Source organism: Blastomyces gilchristii (genome assembly GCF_000003855.2).
Source record: "Blastomyces gilchristii SLH14081 genomic scaffold supercont1.2, whole genome shotgun sequence".
Classification (NCBI taxonomy): domain Eukaryota; kingdom Fungi; phylum Ascomycota; class Eurotiomycetes; order Onygenales; family Ajellomycetaceae; genus Blastomyces; species Blastomyces gilchristii.
Window position 1 is genome coordinate 6325615 of NW_003101681.1, and position 19770 is coordinate 6345384.

Genomic DNA, 19770 nt, shown 5'->3' on the forward strand with positions numbered 1-19770 from the left:
CGACTTGTATGTTTCATGTTGATGTGAGATATAGAGAGACACCGGGGGGAGGAAGGGAATATTCAACCGCTCGAATTCCAGCCAACGGACGATAATGTTAATACATATGAATTAGAAGATCAATGCTTTTTCTGATAGATGAATGAATGAACGGTGGGAAATTGACAAATAAATATGTCCATTGGCCGCTAAGGAGAAAGAAAAAATAGATAAGTAATAAAATAAAAAGTCCAATAAATAGTAAGAGAAATAAAAATGAAAAGGAAAAAGGAAACTTGCTATGCAGCTCTATACAGGAAACAAGCAACGAACATAAGGAGGAGAGGAAAGGGAAAAAATAAAACTGGAAAAGAGCACAATCCCATCAGGCCAATTAGACGACGAACGAGAACCCAGTACATTACCCAGAAACCGCTCACATTCACGCCATTTTAATTATCAAGCCCAAAACTCCAGACACGAAAAAGGGGCCCACTAATGCACCACCCAGACGAAAAAGACGCCTTCATGAACCCAGAAACACCAAGCTCTGCGTACACGAACACCGACATGTGATACAACCAACCCCCTTTCATGCCAACCCGTACAAACTCACTCACTAGCCGGAGGAAAGCCATTTCCACCACAACCCATAGTTCCCAGTTCTATAGATGTCCATGCAGCCTCACGCGATAGAGACACGTATGCGCCGCGCCCCAGTTGGACTTAACGCGGAACACGACCTTCTCCACACGCGCGGCCGGCATGTCGATGACAGCATCCAACTCGAAGCGCTGGATGTGATGGTCGCCATGGATGTTGTATTGCCACCGGCCAACGCGGAAGAATGAGGGTCCGAGGAGCGCGTCTTCCGAATACGCTGTCGTCGGCTCGTCCGGATACACCTGCCGGAGGGTGGTGAGGATGGCGTCCCGTAGCCGGGAGGGGAGGAGGTAGTGGAGGGAATGGGAGGGGTGGAGGTGGGCTATTGGCGGGGAACGGAGATAGGGAGGAGTATAGGGTGGTGGGGGGGGACGGCCCGGGGCGGAGGAAGGGGATGAGGGAGGATTTGACGAGCTGGAGCCTGGCGGGTAGGCTGCTGCTGCAGCTGCGGGCTGACGGGCTGTGTACTGGGCCCACAGCTCCATCTCTCGTGGCGCGCTGCCAGGGTCCAAGGTTGCACCTTTGGGGATGTGCTCGACGACCACCTCTTCAGGGACGATCGGTCGTCCGAGAAGAATAGTCAGTTGAGAAACATTGGACCGTGTTGCAGCGCACCAGCATTCTCCGACGCCGTCCCATGGCTGGAGTGCGGCAACCGGTGGGGACCCGCGGGGCACCTTTGCAAGGTACTGACCAATCCGACTAACAAGCCCAGCCGATGTTGACATCGTTGGGCTGGTGAGGTACGGGTCGACCACTGCCCCCATGCCAACCGAGGCGTAATTGACTTTTGGTGGTGCCAGAGGATCCGTCGCTGCCGCAGGAGACCTGCTTAGCGCTTCCTTGAGGTGTGGTAGTCTTCTGTTCCACTCATTCTTCAGAGTGGCGACGTCCTTGGCCATGTCCGACAGTCGCTGGTCGACGTGAGAGGAGAGCTTGTGGAATGCGTCAGCGTACATGGAGGTTGAGTTATCCATTATAAATGAGGAAGTCGGCCTACATAAGTAGTGGGACATCGTTGTTTGTAGACTGTGTGGAAACGCGCAGGCGTGGTTTCTGCAGAAATAAGCGAGGAATGTCGTGAGGAAAAGACCGATTATGACTAGAATGGCTGATGGAGTTTTGGCAATTCCTGCAAGACGTTTTTGGCTGGAGGTGACATTGGCAGCTGCAGGGGTGGCGGCGACGAAGACAGGAGAGGAGTGTGTAGAGGAACTCGGGGTGTGGTTCGAAGCGGACGACGTAGAAGAAGTTGTTGATTTGGAACGAGGCTCATCACGTAGCTGGTTAAACGCTGGAACAGGTGGGAGCGTCCTTCTGACAGCTGTGGGTGCGGCAGCGCGTGAAGCATCAACTGGGCCTGAGAGATGAGGATTGGCGGGAAATGATTCTTCAAATATAGGACGACGAGTAGGGGGAAAGCTTAGACCGCTAGGTCCCTGCGAGCTGGAAGGTCGGGAACCGTAAGGGTCGCGAAGGTAATAGTTTGGGCGAGTTCCAGTATTGACTTCCCGCGGCAAGGTGCCATGAATGGCACGTTCAGTTGTCCAGCTGATGCTTGCGGAATCGTTGAATGATGGGGTATCAGGGAGGGTGGAGGTATATGCCTCTTCTTCTTCTTGCTTAACATTTTCCGTTTCTTCAGATACTTCACGGAGAGATTCAAGGAGTTGCCCTTCCGGCGTCGGCTGGCGTGAGGCAGCTCTACGAGAACCTGCTCTGCCGCGTGTTGCTGTGGTTCTGCGAGATGGTGTTCTGCGGGAGGCAGGTTCAGGTGCTGGAGACATACTGGAGCGCATAGATAGACTCATTGAGCGAGTCTGGCGCCTTTCGGGACTGGGATTTCTTGGATCTTCAACGCGAGCTAGTTCGCGGTCTTGAGCTTGACGCAAGCCGTCATCGAGGGTATCGACCATCTCGGACAATCCCATAGAAGGATCAACTTCAAGCTGGCGAGGAAGTGCGGGAGTTTTGGTGGAACCGTAAGCGAAGGACTGCTGGGTGCGGACGTCTGGAAGAGATGGATTGCCCAGGTCGGGGTTTGACTGATCAGCCTGAGTAGCAGTTGCAGCGTTCGCAGTAGCGGCTGCTCGAGTTGGACGAGTACTCTGAGCACGGGAGCCCGAACGGAGAGAAGTAGCTCTGCGACCAGTCATTTTTCTTAAAAAATAGATTCAGGAGGAGCTCTAGAAATATATGTTTAGGATTTTCGGAGAGCTGATCAATGCAATTGCAATTGTAATCTGAGACACTGTTCTTCTAGGAACGTTGTTTCCACCTGCGTTGCAGAATTAGTAGAGAAAACTTTAGAAGCATATCGAAAGTGTGTCAGGGACTGTTGTAACAGAAGGATTCAAGGGACGCACACCACAGAGTATAGTTGAGATGGAGATATTGAAGAGGGAGAGATGGTTGTAAGAGGAATTGCAGTTGTGGCCGGCTCGTAGAAGATTGATACTTTCTGGGAAAGGAGAAGAGCAGAGGGATGGCGATGAGAGTGTCTCAACCAGGGAAGAAGGAGGAAATAGATAGATGAGGGAATAATAAAGGGTAATTGGACAAAGAAAAGTCTTTATAAGGCTGCAAAGATGTTTTTTTCCTTCTCTGTTTGGATATAATAAGACCAGCTCAAAGATATCCAGGTAGTGTTCATGCAAGAAAGTGCTTCAAAGAGCAAATACTCTGACGATTGATGCTTCGCAATTTGACGGAGCAATAGGGCAACACAGGAGTAGTTGTTGAATGAACAATGATGGCTGATTGAACTTGATAGAAGTATTTGAAACGGTTCTAATGCTGGGATCATGAATGTGAGTATGAAGAAGAGAGTGACTGAAGGAGAGACGGAGAAGGAGTAGAAAGAAGGAAGAAACGATGAGACGGTTTAAACAAGGAAGAGGAAGAGGAGCGACTGGGCTGGCATAATACCAAAAATAGAATAGAAGTAGCATAGAAAAGAAGCTTGGTCACTCACTTCTTGAATCCGTCGAAGGCTGAATGAATCAATTCAAAGCTTCCCCGCCTGCCGCAAGGAAGAAGTGAAGTTTTTTACTCCCAGGAGGGACGGTCGAGTTGAGCCCCGCAGTAACAGGTGTAGCGTAAATCCAGACAGCTTCACTTTCAAAAGTCCTGGAGAACCAAAGGTCTGTCTTTTGCTAGAAATCGAACTCCACTCGTGGATTTGATAGTGGCTTGGTGATGGTGATATAGGGAGGGCGATCGTAAAGGCCTTTCTGCCCTTATCCTGGCGCACTCTCCCTTCTTTCATTCACGACGACAAAACAGAACAAGTTCCTCAACCGGCTCCCTCTTCTGCGTAACCAGGTCTGAACCCCTCCTCTTTCTTCGCTTGACGTGATAATTCAGATTGCTATCACCGTATTGCTATGTGAATGGGTCGAACAGAGTCCAGATACGAGAGCAGGAACCCCCCGATGAGCCGGCAAAATTGGGTATCAATCGAGTAGTAGTGTAGAACACCGGGCCAACAAGTGAATAGAATGGCCCTCCAGCTTTCAATCATTCAATATCAGCCCGAATATCAAAAATCAAAATTTGATATCGCCCGCTAGAGTAGTTTCCAAGGGTAATAATAATCATAATAATATGTAAGAATCAGTAGGAAACGCGCATTTCAAGAGGCATGCGCCTTTTGGGAGACCAAAGAGAACAAGATACCAAACACCCTAAAGTAGGTAGAGCGGTGTCATCCCTTTATATATAGATATACACCATTGCCCTTTTCTTTGATCTTTCGCACACACACACAACTCTCTCTCTCTCTAACTCTCTCTGGCGGTCTTTATATACTTGTTTGCCGCGTGCATTTATTTGTATTTGTTGTTGTCCCTTCGTTGTTTTGTCGTTCGCAGGCCGGAGTTTTGTTGTTGCGGACGGACGGAAGCCAGCCGCACTAGGCCAGGTTGGGCTAGACTGTGTAATTTCTATGCTTTGTATCATGATTTCCTTGTTAACGCGCGCAAAATATAGGGGATGGTATTTTTCCTTTGATTGCTTGGCTTCTGCTTGCATACTCCGTATATCTCTTTTATTTATTTGCCCATACCATCAAATCATAGGCATACGGATGAGTGTGGCTCTTTGTATATTATATAGTAAAGCGCCATTAGCTTCTGATTATATCCCAGCGGGTCAACCGCAACCGGCCTTTCTACCTACCCTACCTACCACATGTTGATATCAATATGTACATGTACATGTACATAGGTAGGCACCCTGATAACCTTTCATAGTATTTTATTCAATGAGAGTCTCAAACCACGTTCTTACCACCTAGGCCAAAAAGACCATAAAACGGCTGGCTCCTTTGGTCATGTTCTTCCTTGGTCTGTGAAAAGATGAGTATATCGTTGCGATATATACTCCACACCAGGCCCCGCAGCGCCTGATTATTTAACGTAGGCTTGAAAAGTGGCCGGGGAATTGCACAAACCACATGGTATAACGAGATATTCGAAGTTGCCATACTTGGTAGGAAAGGAGGTCTTCCATTCTTCGCCTTCGTTTATGCGGATCCTATGATAGGCATCCCGGAGATCGATTTTCGAGAATACTTTCGCGCTCGATAATAGATCGATCATTAGAAACACACCTATTCCAGAGCTCCACTCATCGATATCAAGTCAAGAGGAAAATGAAAGAAATGAAAAGACAATGAAGTGAAAGTAAAACTCAAAAGCATGTATGTAAAGTACAGAGTATCCTTGGCGGGGATGTATATGACGGGGATATATCAATTGTAAAAGACTGACTGGGACAGGCACGACCGTATACGGTACATATACAGACTTAGATAAGATAGATAGATGAGCAAAAGCTGTAGATGGGGCGGGTGTCTCGGCGGGATGTTATGATATATACCGGACATCCAACAACTTCAGTATCCTCAACAAGTCCAGATTCCAATCGTGCCATCTCTCCGCCCCTCGGTCAGATACCCGTCCTTAATCCGCACCCGCTCCACAATAGACGCCGCCTTTCCTTCTTCCGCCGCCGTCACGCCCGCGCCGCAGCTCCAGTGTCGCCCTTCCGTCTTGTCATAGACTTTGACGACGTCCTCGCCCGCCGCGGAGACGACGCGACGCGTGTCGAACATCATGCTCGTTATGGGATTGTCGTACGCGTAGGCGTCGTATATGGAGCCAGTTCGGAGGTCCCAGATCTGTTTTAATTTCATATAAAAGTAATTAATTTTTGGAAATGAAAAGGGAAATCACGTGGAAGGCTAAGAAAAAGTTAGGTGGGTTGGCCGCGGCTTGTTTACTTACCCGTATACTCCGGTCCATGCTCCCTGTTACCAAATGCACATCGTCAAATTGCAAGCACGTCACGGGCCCAGTATGTCCCACCAGACTGCGGTGTACCTGTCCGCTACGTAAATCCCACAACCGGACCATCCCGTCTGCTGTCCCGCATGCCAAGGCCGCATCAAAGCATTGTATCGCGCCGACAAAATCCGCTGACGCATCCGGTAGCCGGCCGGTTGGTCGCCACGGATTATCGCTGGAAGATAACGACGATGCTTGCGCCGCAGCCCAGAGGACATCAAGTGTCTGTACGCAGCGGCCCTTGACCAAATCCCACTGTCGCAGCGTTTTATCTGCCGATCCCGATATGAGCGTGTCGCCGCGGAAGTGGAGGGCCGTGACCTCGTCGACGTGCGCCTCGAGGGAAAAGAGGGGGCAATCTTCCATGCTGGAAGGAGGGGGCGGCGGGGGTGCGGCGGCCGGATCCTCGTACCCTAGCGCATCTTCGTCATCTTCCTCGTGGTTGCCAATGTGATTATCCCGGGGTGCGTATTTTGCACGGCTAAGATCCCATAGTCGGATAGATGCGTCCATGGAGCCCGTTGCGACGAGGTTATCCTCCACTTGCAAGCAACGGACGGAGGCGTGGTGCCCTTCCAAAAATCCCATGCATCGGCCAAGATTTAAATCCCACACTCGGACTGTGTCGTCCAACGCTGCGCTGACCATTGTTCCAAAGGGGACGTCAAAATCGATAGCGGATATCACATCATTATGGGCTTCGAGCTCTCTGATCAACGAGCCTGGCTCGAAATGTTCGTGGAGGATGGGCATGGATCTCTTTCCTAGAAAGGTTGTTCAGATTGATAAATTAGCTTGAATGTGGGGTGTAGGTTAAGGTGGGAAAATGAGGTGGGAAATACTGACTTAACGATTTGTGTTTCCATGTTCTGGGAGATGGTAATTTCTCATAGATGGATTCCGACATAAAAGACGCATCCATGGCCTGCGTGTCAGATGCGACAGAGGGGTCCGTAGCTTCGTTGGTTTTGGGAGTATCTGGTCGTGTGGCCGCTTCCTCCTCCAGGTATTCTAGTTTATTGTCCAATTGAACCACTATTCCCAGATTCATAAGTTAGCTCTTCGATTCCCACCGTAGAAACAACAAAGAACAATGTTGCAGCCTTACAGTCATGTTCCAAATCCGCCTCATCCATCTCAAGCCGGGCAAGGCGGTCTAGCACGATTTTCCGCATGCTTTGCAAATTCGAAATTTTGTTATCTATCTCGTGAATCTCCGCACTACACATATTTTTCCTTATCCCCATCAATTCCAGTCGTCGACTGAAGGTATCCCTGTCCTTCCTTAACGAGGATAATGACGGCGGTAAGGCCCCCGCATTCGATACCGCCGCATCCAACAACTTCTGCCCGCGTGAGCTTCGCCTTCGATGTGACTTCCTGTGTTCCTGCTCATCTTCGGGCATTGAGGCCTGGAAACCTTGAAACAAGGAGTAGGTGCTCCTGTCTTCCGGGATGTTGGCTAGCAAGTCATCTGAGAGAGACGAGATGGCGCGACTTTGGATTTCGGATGTGGATAGTTTCGACCGGACGAGGTCTGTGGGGGTGGTCTGGGCGAGAGAAAACATCCTGCGCTGCATCGACGGGCGACGCAGTTCCTTATGGATCTCATTTACGGCGGAATGGTAGTGTGTTCCGCTGGGAATGTCCTGCATCGGGGCGATGAGATGGCCGGCGGTGGTCGTAACTTTTCGGCCAAAGGCCTCGATATGGCGAGTCTGAGGAGTGGTGTTAGTAAATGAGAACGGAAAGGAAAAGGTTTCGATCATATTATTTTTTCAGTTTTCATTTCCACCTATGGTTTTTTCCCTTACCGTTAAGCCAGTCCCCAGCACAGAGGAAGTCTCCTCGTCGACGCCGGCCGCCGCGGAGGACGCAGATTTGCCGGAAGGCGAGTCATTGCGAGGATACGAGCCGGCCATGGAAGCGCGAGGAGGACGCGGGAGAGAGCCCAACTCCAATGGGAAACCTCAGAGGAGGGGAGAGGATACGTGAAAAGTGTTGCACCGGGGCGTAGAGTTTCTGCTGGGGTTCATTCGGTGCATTTGGACATATTTTGATGTTTGAGGAAGGGAGAATAGGCTGTATTGTGGTTACAATACGATAAATACACCATGCCGCTTGGGGAAATGCCGAGGCTAGGTGTTTTCAGCGGGCAAGGAGCTGGTGCATACATCAACTGGGGGTGGTTGGGGGCGCGAATAGGCGTTCTGCCGCCCGGAACTTAGTTAAAGATTAGCTAAACCGCGGTTCTATAACAGTTAACTCTCCGTCTGGAAAGGTTGTTGCGAACCAGGGGATCCTAGCATGGAATCTTGCCTGCATTAAAATAGCGTTCCTTCATGGTAATAAGGCTGGGTTCTGATATATTTAGCTATTATTTGGGAGTTTTGAGATTTATTAGAATTGATTTAACTATTGGACGGCGAATTTATTGGATAACAATGGCCCAGAGGAGGGGGGGCTCGTTGATTTCGAAATATTTATGGCCATCGCCACCCCACCTAAATAACTACTAAATATCATAGGAGTCAATTCATCCCCAAGTGAACAAGAACTGACCTGCACAATCTATTTTAGCTACAACACCCCATGCCGGTGCTTCATCAATATCTCCACTCCCCAGCTACACTGTTCTTCTTCGACAATATGGATACCGCCATTGATCTGTCTGATGCCTCCAAGGCGTTGGATCTTGACAACATCAGATTCCAGCTAATGTGAGTCGCAGTTCCTATCTAGCTACTCCTCTATTAACAATACAGAGAGACCTAGCAGCAATGAAAATGATCACATATATATCTAAACCAATGAGCCCAGCTAATACAAAACCCCCGTTTCCAGCCGTCTCGAAGATACCATAACCTTCCACCTAATCGAACGCGTCCAATTCCCCCTCAACAAACCCATCTACGTGTCCGGCGGGGTCAAAATCCCAAACTCAGATCTCAGTCTTATGGACTACCTCCTCCGAGAACAGGAACGTCTCCAATCGCGCGTGCGCCGCTACCAGTCCCCCGATGAATACCCTTTCTTCCCAGACGTCCTCGAGGAGCCCATCCTCCAACCCATCCAGTACCCCAAGATCCTCCACCCCAACGACGTAAACGTCAACGACGTTATCAAGTCGCGATACGTCAATGAAATCTTGCCCAATACATGTCGGAAATTTGACCGTGAGGACCGTGGGGAGACGCAGGAGAACTACGGCTCCTCGGCAACGTGCGATGTCAATTGCCTGCAAGCGCTGTCGAGACGGATACACTTTGGCAAGTTCGTGGCGGAGTCGAAGTTCCGGATGGATCCTGAGAAGTTTGTGAAATTGATCAAGGCGGGCGATCGGAAGGGGATTGACGAGGCCATTACCAATGCTGCGGTGGAGAAGAAGGTGCTGGAACGGCTAAGGCTTAAGGCGAGGACGTACGGTACGGATCCTGCTGGTCCTGCTACGCCTGATGGGAACAACCAGAAGATTAACGTCGAGGCGGTTGTGGCTATGTATAAGGTTTGTTTTTCGTTCTTATCTTTCAATTTTCTCCTCCTATATGCGCTCAACCCTGTGGGAACTAAAATTGTGTAACAGGATAGCGTGATACCGATGACGAAGATTGTGGAGGTAGAATATCTAATGCAGCGTCTGAAGGGTACTGAGTGGGAGTAATGATATACAACATGCATGGATATGGAAGCAAAACAGCGAAGAGCTTTAGCACGGCGCAATGGTTTTACGGGACTATCCACGATTTACCGGCAAGATAGAAGGAAACACAAACTATAGGGTTATACGTCATAAACAAACCAACTAATGAATATTTTCTCATTTTATATACTTCTTCTTCTTCTTCTTCAAGAAGACGGGTTTAGATACTCCTTTAAATCTTTCACGGCCGCTTCAAACTTCGCCGCTTCTATTAAAACCAAATGGCCCTGCGGCCGCACGCCATACTCATGAAACGCGCGCTTGGAATCTGACGCCCCTTCCTCCTGTTGTCGGGTATACTCATATCCCCCATAGCATAACGCATGTTTCTGCAACAGCTCATCCTCCGCGTGGAAATAGAATATCTCGTTCTTCTCGTCTGCGCCTTTCTTCTTCTTCTTTTGTGGCCGGTCGTCCTCCTCGTCCAGTTTCGATTTGACTTCTTCGTAAGTCCGTGATAAGATTAGGTAATGTGTAAAGTTGTAGGGTTCATTTTCTTCGAGGGCCCAGGCTATCTCCTCTAGAAGCATGGTGTACATAGGTGGGACGACTTCAGCGGGTATGTTGATTAGTCGTTCTGTTAATATCAGTCCGATCGCAGGGGGTGTTGGTTGCGTTAAGAGGTTGTCTAAGGGGGAGAGTTTGGGAGAGGAGGAGGATTTTCGTTGGATGTAGCTTGTTAGGTCTTTTATAACTGGTACGTCCTGTGTCAATTGAATAAATACATGCGGTTAGCACAACAAGGATTATCGACATATATGAGTCCGTTGGTTTTTTTCAATGCGCTTTCAGAAAACAGTACCTTATGCTGCTGTAGATTCAACACTGTAAGGAAGGCAAATGGATCACCTTCATTGCCATCAACCTTCACTGTCGAGCCTAGCAGTGGTTGCGATAGTATCAGATCGGTCAATTCAGAGAGGTCGAATAGTTGCGCATCGTTGTCTAGTAGCTGGCGGAGCAGATTTCTGAGGCCGTGGAAATCTACTGCTGGTTGTGGATCGAACCACTCGAATTCAACATTCACTATATCCATCTCCTATGGCAGATATCCGGGCTCATTAGTTAGTCAAAAGCCGGTCCAATGCAATTTCGACGAGCGACACCCGAGAGGGGTTTTGGGGGGGGGGGAGTAGATACATCTTCGCTGCTGCTATCGTTTTCACCCAAGGCGCGGGTTGTGTTTCCCATTTCCACGTCACCGTCTTTTGATTGCTTTCGCTTGCGCATTATGAGGTAACTGTGTGCTTGAAAATTTATTTGAGAATAAATGTGTCGGGCAGGGCGGGGGTGTTGTTATGAATCTCTATCTTCAGTCCAAGCATTATTGAAGCCAACAAAATAAAAGTCGAAATGACGATGCGGGTCATTCCAAGCTAAGTCAGAATAAGTCTAGTGGGCAGTCCCCCGGTCCCCAACCTTAATGCTGACATCAAGACAAAGACACTTGCAAGAAACTACGGAAGTACAGAACATCTTGAAATAACAGGAGTGATGTGCAATAATGAGATATAATGAGATATCATCTTGGGATGAACTCGCATTGTTTTACGCCGCTTCATCGCCCTTCATGCTCACAGCTTTCTACCCCGGAGCTGAACGAAACTTGGAAATCCTTTAGGATCATAGGAGAGATCTTCTCCTTTATATATACTGATACTGGAACTAGGTCATTCCCTCAGGGCTTCTCTATGTCTGGTCTAGGGGGCAATGTTTATATTTCTCAGCAAAATGGCACCACACTTCCAACGGTCCACGGGTGACTCCTCATATCTCCCCAACAATGCCTAGCCCTACCAAGGTATATAGCCAAACTATGAGCAGTGGAATTGCAGCTAACTATAAACATAAACCTAAGATGTCGCCTCCTTCGAGACTGTCATTGTTTGCTTTCTCTGGTTGACATGAGTCCACGTGAGCTGCCAACTCCAACCCCCCTTCGCTGATGACATCACCATCCCCTGCTCCTCAAAACCCGGATATCAGAGAGAAAGGATATCTCTTTCCTACACTACATTTATATTGACATTGAATAGGCCCAGCCCATTCTACTATACCTCTTGTACACAATAAACTTGGAGTCTTCTGCCTCGAACATAAATCCGGCCCGCACCGAAATATCGTCGTTTTTTGGACACGCCCCCTTACACCCACTTCTTCATCACGAACCGCAAGAAAAAGGCAGAGAACAGAATAATAGATAACAATGGCGGGAAACTCCAAGGTCGGCAACCCCGGACTTTACGAGGCAGGAGACCAGAGACATTCTCCTCGTTCCGAAGCCATCGAAGCCAAGCGAAACAGAGACCATCCTCCTCCGTCTAGCCGTAGAGGTAGCCGCCATTCAAAAGAACAGCTCCTGGCGAAAAACGGCTCGATGCCCACGGATGAAGAGCTCGCGAAGCATGACCCTACTGCTCCAGTTGAGTCCTTTTTCTTTTCTTTTTCTCCATGTCTTATTCCTTTAATGGCTTCAGAGGTTAGCCCTGGTTTTGAGAGTAGGGGCGTTTGAGTCTAGCTAAGTACATGTACAAGGAAGCGGAAGGAAGCGGGGGGTGGGGCTTGATATGGGAGATCTCTTTCAAGGCTTCAAAGCGATGATGCTTCATTATGAAGAGCTTTATTACCCAATTCCATCCTAACCACGATCTACTGACAATAATAATTGCCATTTCCAGGCGAAGATGCACGGCCATAAACCGTCTCGCGGTGCAGTGATCGATGCACAGCTTCGTGCCGAGGATGAGGAGCGCATGCGTCAAAAAGGCTACAAGTAAAGTGTCGCGGAGACGTGCTTTACTTGAGGGGGTGAGGTTCTTCTTGGAATCACCCGGCTGCATTAGGAGGGAAACGGAAAACGAGCTAGCGGAGTGTGGGTAGTGGGATATAGTTTCTGTTATGCGTTGGAATTTGCCTGTTCCTGTTTCTGGTTTGATCATGCAAGAGAGATTAGGAACCCGAGAGGATGGGAGTATGGTTGGTGCCAAATTGCGGTTTGGTCTCTGGGGTTTTACCACAGCATTTTATGTAAATTACTAGGTTGAACATGGCTGCCAAATGGGAGACAGCCTGCCAAATCCTCGCCTTACGAGGACCCAGTTGAACGGGGTCGTCAGGCGTACGAAATCATGATCGAGTGTTCTTGCTCTTATCTAAAATGCACAGTTAATACATCCTCATTAACCTCAGCACTGGCTCAGAGGAGAGAGCTGGGATTAATACAGGTTACGCACTCATTACTGCCCACAGAAACAGATCAGCACTGTTAGTAAAAATGTAAAACATGATCATACAATGCAAATGCCTAACAGACCCTGATCGGAGATTTCAGTTCAATGTAAATAAATCAAAGTTTTGATGAGTAGGATGACATCGGCTCTCTCCATACCTGGGTTCGGGCTAGTTAAGGCTCCGGCCGGCTTGGGCCGACCCGACCCAATATTCGCCGGGTGTGTCTTTTTTCGGGCCGAAGTCGACACACAACCAACCCGTAACTAGTAGGTTAGTTATCATACTATACTCCGTACGGAGTACACACCAACTTCATCTGGGCTATATGTCCATATCGCTCACTCAACAGACGAGAGATCTTGTTTGTGCAACCTACCACCTAGCTTCGCCCGTGTATGTAAGTTTTTGAGTATTTATTTATTTATTTTAAAAAAAATAAAAAAATCTGGACTCTTTGATGGGAGTATAGGAGGGCAAAAATGCTTTGGTTTTTCTTTCTCCCACCACTTCCTGGGGGGATAGTCAGAGAACGCATTTGAAGCGGCTTTACGCCATGTCGGTAGAAGTCGAAAAGACAAAGAAGTAGTTAAAATGGAATTGGCTCTGGGATCTCCTCAAAAACTTTCACATCTAGATATTTTTATCTATTATTATTTACGTTAACACACGTAGATTCAGGCCAAGCATTGTCATAAATATTCAATGTGATGGAGGTGGAAGGTTGGTTGTATTATTGAGATCTAGCTATTGTGCGGCCTTTTATGTGTGGTGGGCGTTCGCCGAGCGATCGGCGAACACCTCACTTATGCAGAAGCAGTCGGCCCGTAGGGAGGGTTAGATTTAAATAGGGCTTAGTCATATGCATTAAATGCTGCAGAATCCCGAACATTGAACCTTGTGTCCTCTTGCCTCTGAAAATCTCTAGGAACTACCGGATCACCGCCAAATAAATAGCCGAACCACCGCCGCGGCTGTTCGGGATTCTGGGGAATCGCTGCATAGAAATGAAATTGTCAGTCTCCGTTTCTCTTTTGAGAGAAATGCTCCTAGTAGAGCATTTCAATCACGAGATAAAATATTTAGTAGGAATTCTGGTCCTTACCAGAATAGAGAGAGACCGATGTGCAAGGTGGATATCCGTTACATTGTTGTTTCATAAAAACTACCCATTGGTTCCAGTTGAACAGGCGGTAGGGTTCACTATACCCGTAGAGGACGCGAGTCGGCGATATACTGGGGCCTGGCACCCAGTTATAGGGTGGTTCCATATACACGGCCGTAAATTTCTTGCCAGAGGCACCTCCAGCCAAGGCGGCAAGGGCAGCTGCCAGAAGAGTTGCCACTTTCATTTTTCTTTTAAATGGGAGGATTAGAAGGGGATTGAGGGAGCAGGGTGTGAAAAGTAAAGTAAAAAGTGGGAAAAGAAAAAAAAAAAAAAAAAAAAAAAAAAAAAAAAAAAAGGCCTTAAGAGGCCACACACTGTTTATGCAGATAAAGTCAGTAGAGGTTCGGGGGAGAGCGGTTGGCCTCCTTTATATATTCCGATGGCATAGCGAATATACTGGTCGAATCCCCCAAGGTGATGACCGATTTTTGTTGGTTCTCTCCATCGTTTGGGAACGGGGATTAAGTTAGCTCATCGTGGAGCGGAAGGCGGGCGGACCAGCCCTCCCCGAGGTCTGTGATATATCTATCCATGGTAGGTAGGGTAGGCATGCATCTGCATCAGAGTTAGCAATCAACATGTCAAACGCAGCTGGACGAGCGCGCGCGCGGATGGGGCCGGGTAGAAGTCATTGCGCGGTTCTTTAAGCAAAACAAGCCCAAGGTGGAGGTGGACTTCACGAACGATGCTGATTATGACTGTTTAAAAGGAGCGTGTTTTGAAGTGCAGAAATTACAGCGGCAGAAATCAGTGTTGCATCTATGTATTTATCAACCTTTCTGGCACGCAGGCCTGCAACAAATAACGCCCTCAGGACCGCCGTTTAAAAGAGTTTGTTTCTTTACCTCGATCCAAGTTCACAATGTCGTCATTATCATACCAAAAGTATGACTCCATGTCCATTTGCGCTTTCAATCATTGATACGATTATTCACATAAGCTTCTGAAGTCATCTCTCCAAAGCGGGGAAGAGAGAGTTGGGAGCTGCCAAAGAACCACCGTTCCGTTCCCCGTCCCCGCGTCAACGCCTTATATGGAGTTCAGCGGGATTCCGGGGAACTAGGAGCATCTTGCCGTGGTACATTCCAGAGGGGACACAGGAGTTTCCGAGTTGGAGGGATGGATTGAGATTTCAGGGAGATAGAGGCACGAAAGATTCTGGCTCAAAAACATCGGGGCGGGGGTCTTGGGGGGGGGGGGGGGTGTCGATGTTGTCGATGATGTACTATACTATACTATACATGTGTAGTAGTTACAGTAGTTAACTAGTTAACTTACATACTATGTCGAAGAAACCAGAATATACATGATCAATTCCGCTTCTTCCCCTCCTCGCTATGTAAACCTATCCTGACGGTAGGGTAGGTAGTATTTGGCTATACAGGATCAATCTCTGGCGCATGATGAAATCTAGTAAATATCTGACATATAACTAACCCCCAAGTACTATTCCCCCCTTTTTCCCCCTTTTTCCCCCTTCCAACAACCTCCCCTCCCGCTGATCGCCAATGTGCAATGTTCAATCTCAACAACTCAGACAGATCCAGTCCGCCGAAGTCTAATTCGCATCCAACAACCTTGGAAGATGGAACCTTGCTGCGATTGTTCAGTTTGGTCTCGTCGACCCCGCCGCTAAGAGCCTTGAGAGTTAGCATGGAATTTGGATCTGCCATCAGACCAAGACCCATCCATCCCATCTCGTATGTATCCACGAATATACCTAAGAGGAATGATGGCGTGTCCACTCCTCTGCTACTCTACTGTGCTCGGCAGCTGTGGCATTATTATTATTGTGATACGTATTAATGGTGTCAGGCCAGGATGTTGGATCCGGACGAGCCCCTGACCCTGACACCACTTTTACTTTTCAAAAAAAAAAAAAAAAAGGCCTTTCGATGTCTCTATCTCGGCTGCATCTCTTTCTTCTAAAACCAATCAGTCTTGGAAAACCGTTAGTAATGTTATTGCTCGCCTTGGTCTTTCTTTTTTTTTTTTTTTCCTTTTTTTCTTCCCCTTTACAATTATAAAAGTCTTGCCATCCAACACTACCCTACCGTCAGACTCCCTACCTCTCTACCTAGCACCGAGGATCACAGAATCGGGCTCCGTCGCTAGTCCAATCAGTCAGTCCCCTGCTAAGTTGTATAAACTAACCCACGTCTATCGCTTATTTGCTCGTCTATTTAGCGCTACCCTGAATTCCATACGACCCATTCGGCCCCATTCCTCCTCGCAAGAGCAGCCCAGCTGGATCGGTCCATATGATCGCGGAAAATGGCGACCTCTTCATGTCCACAGCCGCTGAAGGCCCGGCAGATGGATGCCTCTGACGCTTTCCCTACGCCTGCGCCGCGGAAGCGACGCAGAAAAGCTGTCAGCAATGGGGCTGCAGACGACTGCTTTACTTGCGCCAATCGCAGCGTCAAATGCGATCGACGGCGCCCATACTGCACCCAGTGCCTAGGTTTGGGCATGCGGTGCTCCGGCTACAAAACCACCTTGACGTGGGGAGTTGGCGTAGCCAGTCGCGGCAAGCTGCGCGGTCTCTCCTGGCCTGTTTGTGGCGCTCTACAAGCTGCCGCGTCTGCGACGGTCGCCGACTCTACTCGACAAGCAGCGGAATCAGAACGCCGTCTTCCTCCCCCTGCGTCGCGGGCGCGTCCGGATGCGAAAGTCACTGCCCGTTCGGCCTCGAAACGCACCCGCCCTGATCAGCTAGCGGCCCGGAAGACCACCACAGTGGCCACTATCGACTCGCTGCAGCACGTCGATGTGACCGTCTCATCATCACCACCTGGCCCCTCCAACCTTGCTACTCATCGCAGTAGCGCACCCACTGAGTCATCTGTCACGCCTACCCAACTGCCCCAGACTGAGGACAAATATCCGCTGCTGGTAAATTCTGCTGCCCCCTTACTATCAAGTCGTCATCATGATAGCACCGCTATTCCTTTCCGAAGTCCCGGGGTCGAATCTGGCCATCCCGGACCTATACCTTTCGTTTCATACATCGATACGGCAACCACCCAGCCAATACACCCGCCTGCCTCCCAACCGGCCATAAGCAACGCCGACTTCAACTACGTGAGCTCTGGTTTAGCTCCACAATTACAGGAATTCAGCCCAAGGATCGGAGGGAGCCATAGTCATTTGGCAATCTCTCAATTTGAAAGCCTTCCCCCCTGGCCACAGAAGACTCTATACGATGCGAACAGCCAAGGATCGGAAGCAAGACCAGATGTAAACTTTCGTAACAAATCGCCCAAAAGAAGGTCCACACCGCCGGATTACTTTCTGCTCAGTGCGTACCACCAAGAGTCTAATATCCGAAGCCATACGTCGTTTGTTCCGCAACCCGTATCCATGCAGTTCATTGGCCGGACTCCCCGCATGCAATATCTCATCAACTACTATGCAGAGGTCATATCCCCTGTTATCGTCGCCTTTGATAGTCCGGCAAACCCGTACCGCATGTTTATTCTCGAACTTGCCAAGACTAGCGACACTTTACAGCATGCTCTTGCAGCCCTCTCCCTGAGCAACCTCAGACAGCGGAAAAACCACTGGGGCTTATCTGCCAGGAAAACGTTGCCAGCTCGACTGTCCTCGACGGCTCATTATCGTATGGCGGGACAATCTTGCGAGGAAAGATTTGGTAATCTAGGCCTTGAAGAGCAACAGAAGGAAGAGTCATTCCACAAAGCAATGGCAATCACATCACTTAATGCTCAGCTGGCCCATCCCACCCAAAGACTAGCAGACAGCGTTCTAGCCACGGTGCTAGTCCTGTGCCTCTTCCACATGTGCGATACAGGAGTTGCGAAGTTCCGACCACAACTTGCTGGGGTAAAGAAGCTGCTCGCCTTACGACGGAGTGCTAATAGGAATTGCTCCGATCTAGTAAAGTGGTATACACGCATGTTCGTTTGGTTCGACGTGCTGACCGCAACCATCAACAACCGCGATTGCGAACTGAAGGGCGACTACCTGGATATTGCCGCCAGCGGACATGATGATTGGGCGCTTGCGAACCTGGCTGGATGCGATGGATCAATGTTCAAAATAATCGGCCAGCTGAGCCGCCTGAATATGCTAAGCCAGGGCAAAGCCAGCGCGGAGCCTCCTTCCATGAACGAATGGCCCATTGCAACAGCCCCTCCCCCGCCAAACATGCTCCACCATTCCTCCATGCCACCTCCCTTTAACGAAAGCTACGACAACACACACCCACCACTCCAACTCCACATGGAAGATACCATTCTAACAGCAGTAACAACAAAAACACCAAGCTCCGACTCCCGCGCAGAGTTCTGGCGGGAATGGCACGCTCTGCGCCACAGGCTCGACGCATGGACCCTCCAACTACCCGAAGGCCCACGCGCAGCAACAGACTCCTCAACCCTCACCGGCTCTTTCCCGCACCCCCACATCTCCCCGACAAACCTGTCCGACCTCTCCAACATCTCCGAATCCTTCCGCTACTCCGCCCTCCTCTACCTCGAGCGCCTCGCACACCCAAACCTCCCCTCCGCCCACCCGCGCATCCAGCGCCTCGTCTACATCTCCCTCCACCACCTGAGCGCCGTCAAGTCCGACGTCTACCTGCTCTGGCCGCTCTTCGTGACCGGCGCGGAGTGTACGTTGGACCCCCACCGCGCCCTTATTCGCCGCAACTGCTCTGATATCCAGAAGGATTCGGGCTTTTTCAACAATCTCGCCTCGCTGGAGTTGCTGGAGAAGATCTGGGCTGCGGATGCCTCGGGTAGTTTGAAGCCTGCGAAGCAACAGCCGATGGCCTCTGCGGCTCTGAAGCGGAGTAGGTCCCCCAACGATGCGGGTTCGCGATTTGGGGATGGGGAGGAGGTCCTGGAAGGTGGTGAAGCGTTTAAGTGGAGGAGGATTATGGATTTGGAGGGATCGGATGGAGAGTATATTGTTGTTTAAAGTATTTGTGCCAAGCATGTATATGTTTCTTGATTAGCGGATCATTTTTGTCATTTCTTTTTTTGTCTATCCCGTGTAACTCTTTGCCTGGCGGCTTTTTGTGTGACTGTACATTTGTTTCTCATTATGCTCTTGCTTTCCTTCGTTATATACCTCTTCTTGTTCCGTCCTTCTCTCATCAGCATGAGTCAACCTGAAGAATTAGTTGGTAAATAGTAACTTGAACATATCACCACCTCAAGGCAACTAGGTAATCTCCACGACCCACAGTGATCATTATTATTTTAAATACCTGGGTACTTGTATGTACCCTTCTCACTAACCTCCCTAGGCAGCAGTCTCAGGCGAGAAATCCCTTGCTCGAGTTCTAATAAACGGCAAAAACATTTTTACACACACACACACACACACACACACACACACACATATATATATATATACTACCACCTTTTCTGGCTTTGGCAGTTTATTATCAATTCCATATATAGCTATCCCCACTTCCCTATCCGGGTTTATTCTACTCCTATTGCCCAAAATACCTCTGACCTGTTACAGTTACACGCGGAGTTAAACTTGAAGGATTTGCTTGAATGACAGTTACACGTTTGTGGCATCCATGACCGACTGACGTCGGCCGAGGGAGAGAGAGAGAGAAGAGAGAAGAGAGAGAGAGAGAGAGAGGTGTGTGTTGTGTATGACGGGTTTCACGAGAACGTTGATGTTGCGAATTTTCGGGGTGT

General features: G+C 49.1%; 7 protein-coding genes across 7 annotated transcripts; 3 read left to right on the plus strand and 4 right to left on the minus strand.

The window, feature by feature from the left end:
* Positions 1-644: 644 nt before the first annotated feature.
* BDBG_01585 (uncharacterized protein) lies at positions 645-2798 on the minus strand (the record flags this gene model as incomplete). Its single annotated transcript, XM_002628631.1, has 1 exon — positions 645-2798. One exon carries the CDS (start codon positions 2796-2798, stop codon positions 645-647), a length of 2154 nt encoding a protein of 717 aa, XP_002628677.1.
* A 1687-nt stretch (positions 2799-4485) lies between these two features.
* BDBG_01586 (mitochondrial division protein 1) lies at positions 4486-8086 on the minus strand. Its single transcript, XM_002628632.2, has 5 exons — positions 7805-8086; positions 7099-7708; positions 6837-7025; positions 5931-6754; positions 4486-5824 (listed from the first exon to the last, which is right to left on the minus strand). The coding sequence occupies exons 1-5, from the start codon at positions 7910-7912 to the stop codon at positions 5549-5551; spliced, it is 2007 nt and encodes a 668-aa protein (XP_002628678.1). The 5' UTR covers positions 7913-8086; the 3' UTR covers positions 4486-5548.
* Positions 8087-8284: 198 nt separating this feature from the next.
* On the plus strand, positions 8285-10460 carry BDBG_01587 (chorismate mutase). The gene is made up of 3 exons (XM_002628633.2): positions 8285-8710; positions 8835-9495; positions 9574-10460. The coding sequence occupies exons 1-3, from the start codon at positions 8583-8585 to the stop codon at positions 9649-9651; spliced, it is 867 nt and encodes a 288-aa protein (XP_002628679.2). The 5' UTR covers positions 8285-8582; the 3' UTR covers positions 9652-10460.
* BDBG_01588 (protein bcp1) lies at positions 9837-10920 on the minus strand (the record flags this gene model as incomplete). Its single annotated transcript, XM_002628634.1, has 3 exons — positions 9837-10394; positions 10493-10729; positions 10831-10920. 3 exons carry the CDS (start codon positions 10918-10920, stop codon positions 9837-9839), a joined length of 885 nt encoding a protein of 294 aa, XP_002628680.1.
* A 49-nt stretch (positions 10921-10969) lies between these two features.
* On the plus strand, positions 10970-13137 carry BDBG_01589 (uncharacterized protein). The gene is made up of 2 exons (XM_002628635.2): positions 10970-12112; positions 12369-13137. The coding sequence occupies exons 1-2, from the start codon at positions 11897-11899 to the stop codon at positions 12465-12467; spliced, it is 315 nt and encodes a 104-aa protein (XP_002628681.1). The 5' UTR covers positions 10970-11896; the 3' UTR covers positions 12468-13137.
* Positions 13138-13772: 635 nt separating this feature from the next.
* BDBG_01590 (uncharacterized protein) lies at positions 13773-14270 on the minus strand (the record flags this gene model as incomplete). The annotated part of the gene is made up of 2 exons (XM_002628636.1): positions 13773-13915; positions 14024-14270. The coding sequence occupies 2 exons, from the start codon at positions 14268-14270 to the stop codon at positions 13773-13775; spliced, it is 390 nt and encodes a 129-aa protein (XP_002628682.1).
* Positions 14271-16059: 1789 nt separating this feature from the next.
* BDBG_01592 (uncharacterized protein) lies at positions 16060-19353 on the plus strand. The gene has a single exon (XM_002628638.2). It carries the CDS (start codon positions 16361-16363, stop codon positions 19028-19030), a length of 2670 nt encoding a protein of 889 aa, XP_002628684.1. The 5' UTR covers positions 16060-16360; the 3' UTR covers positions 19031-19353.
* The last annotated feature ends 417 nt before the right edge of the window (positions 19354-19770 follow it).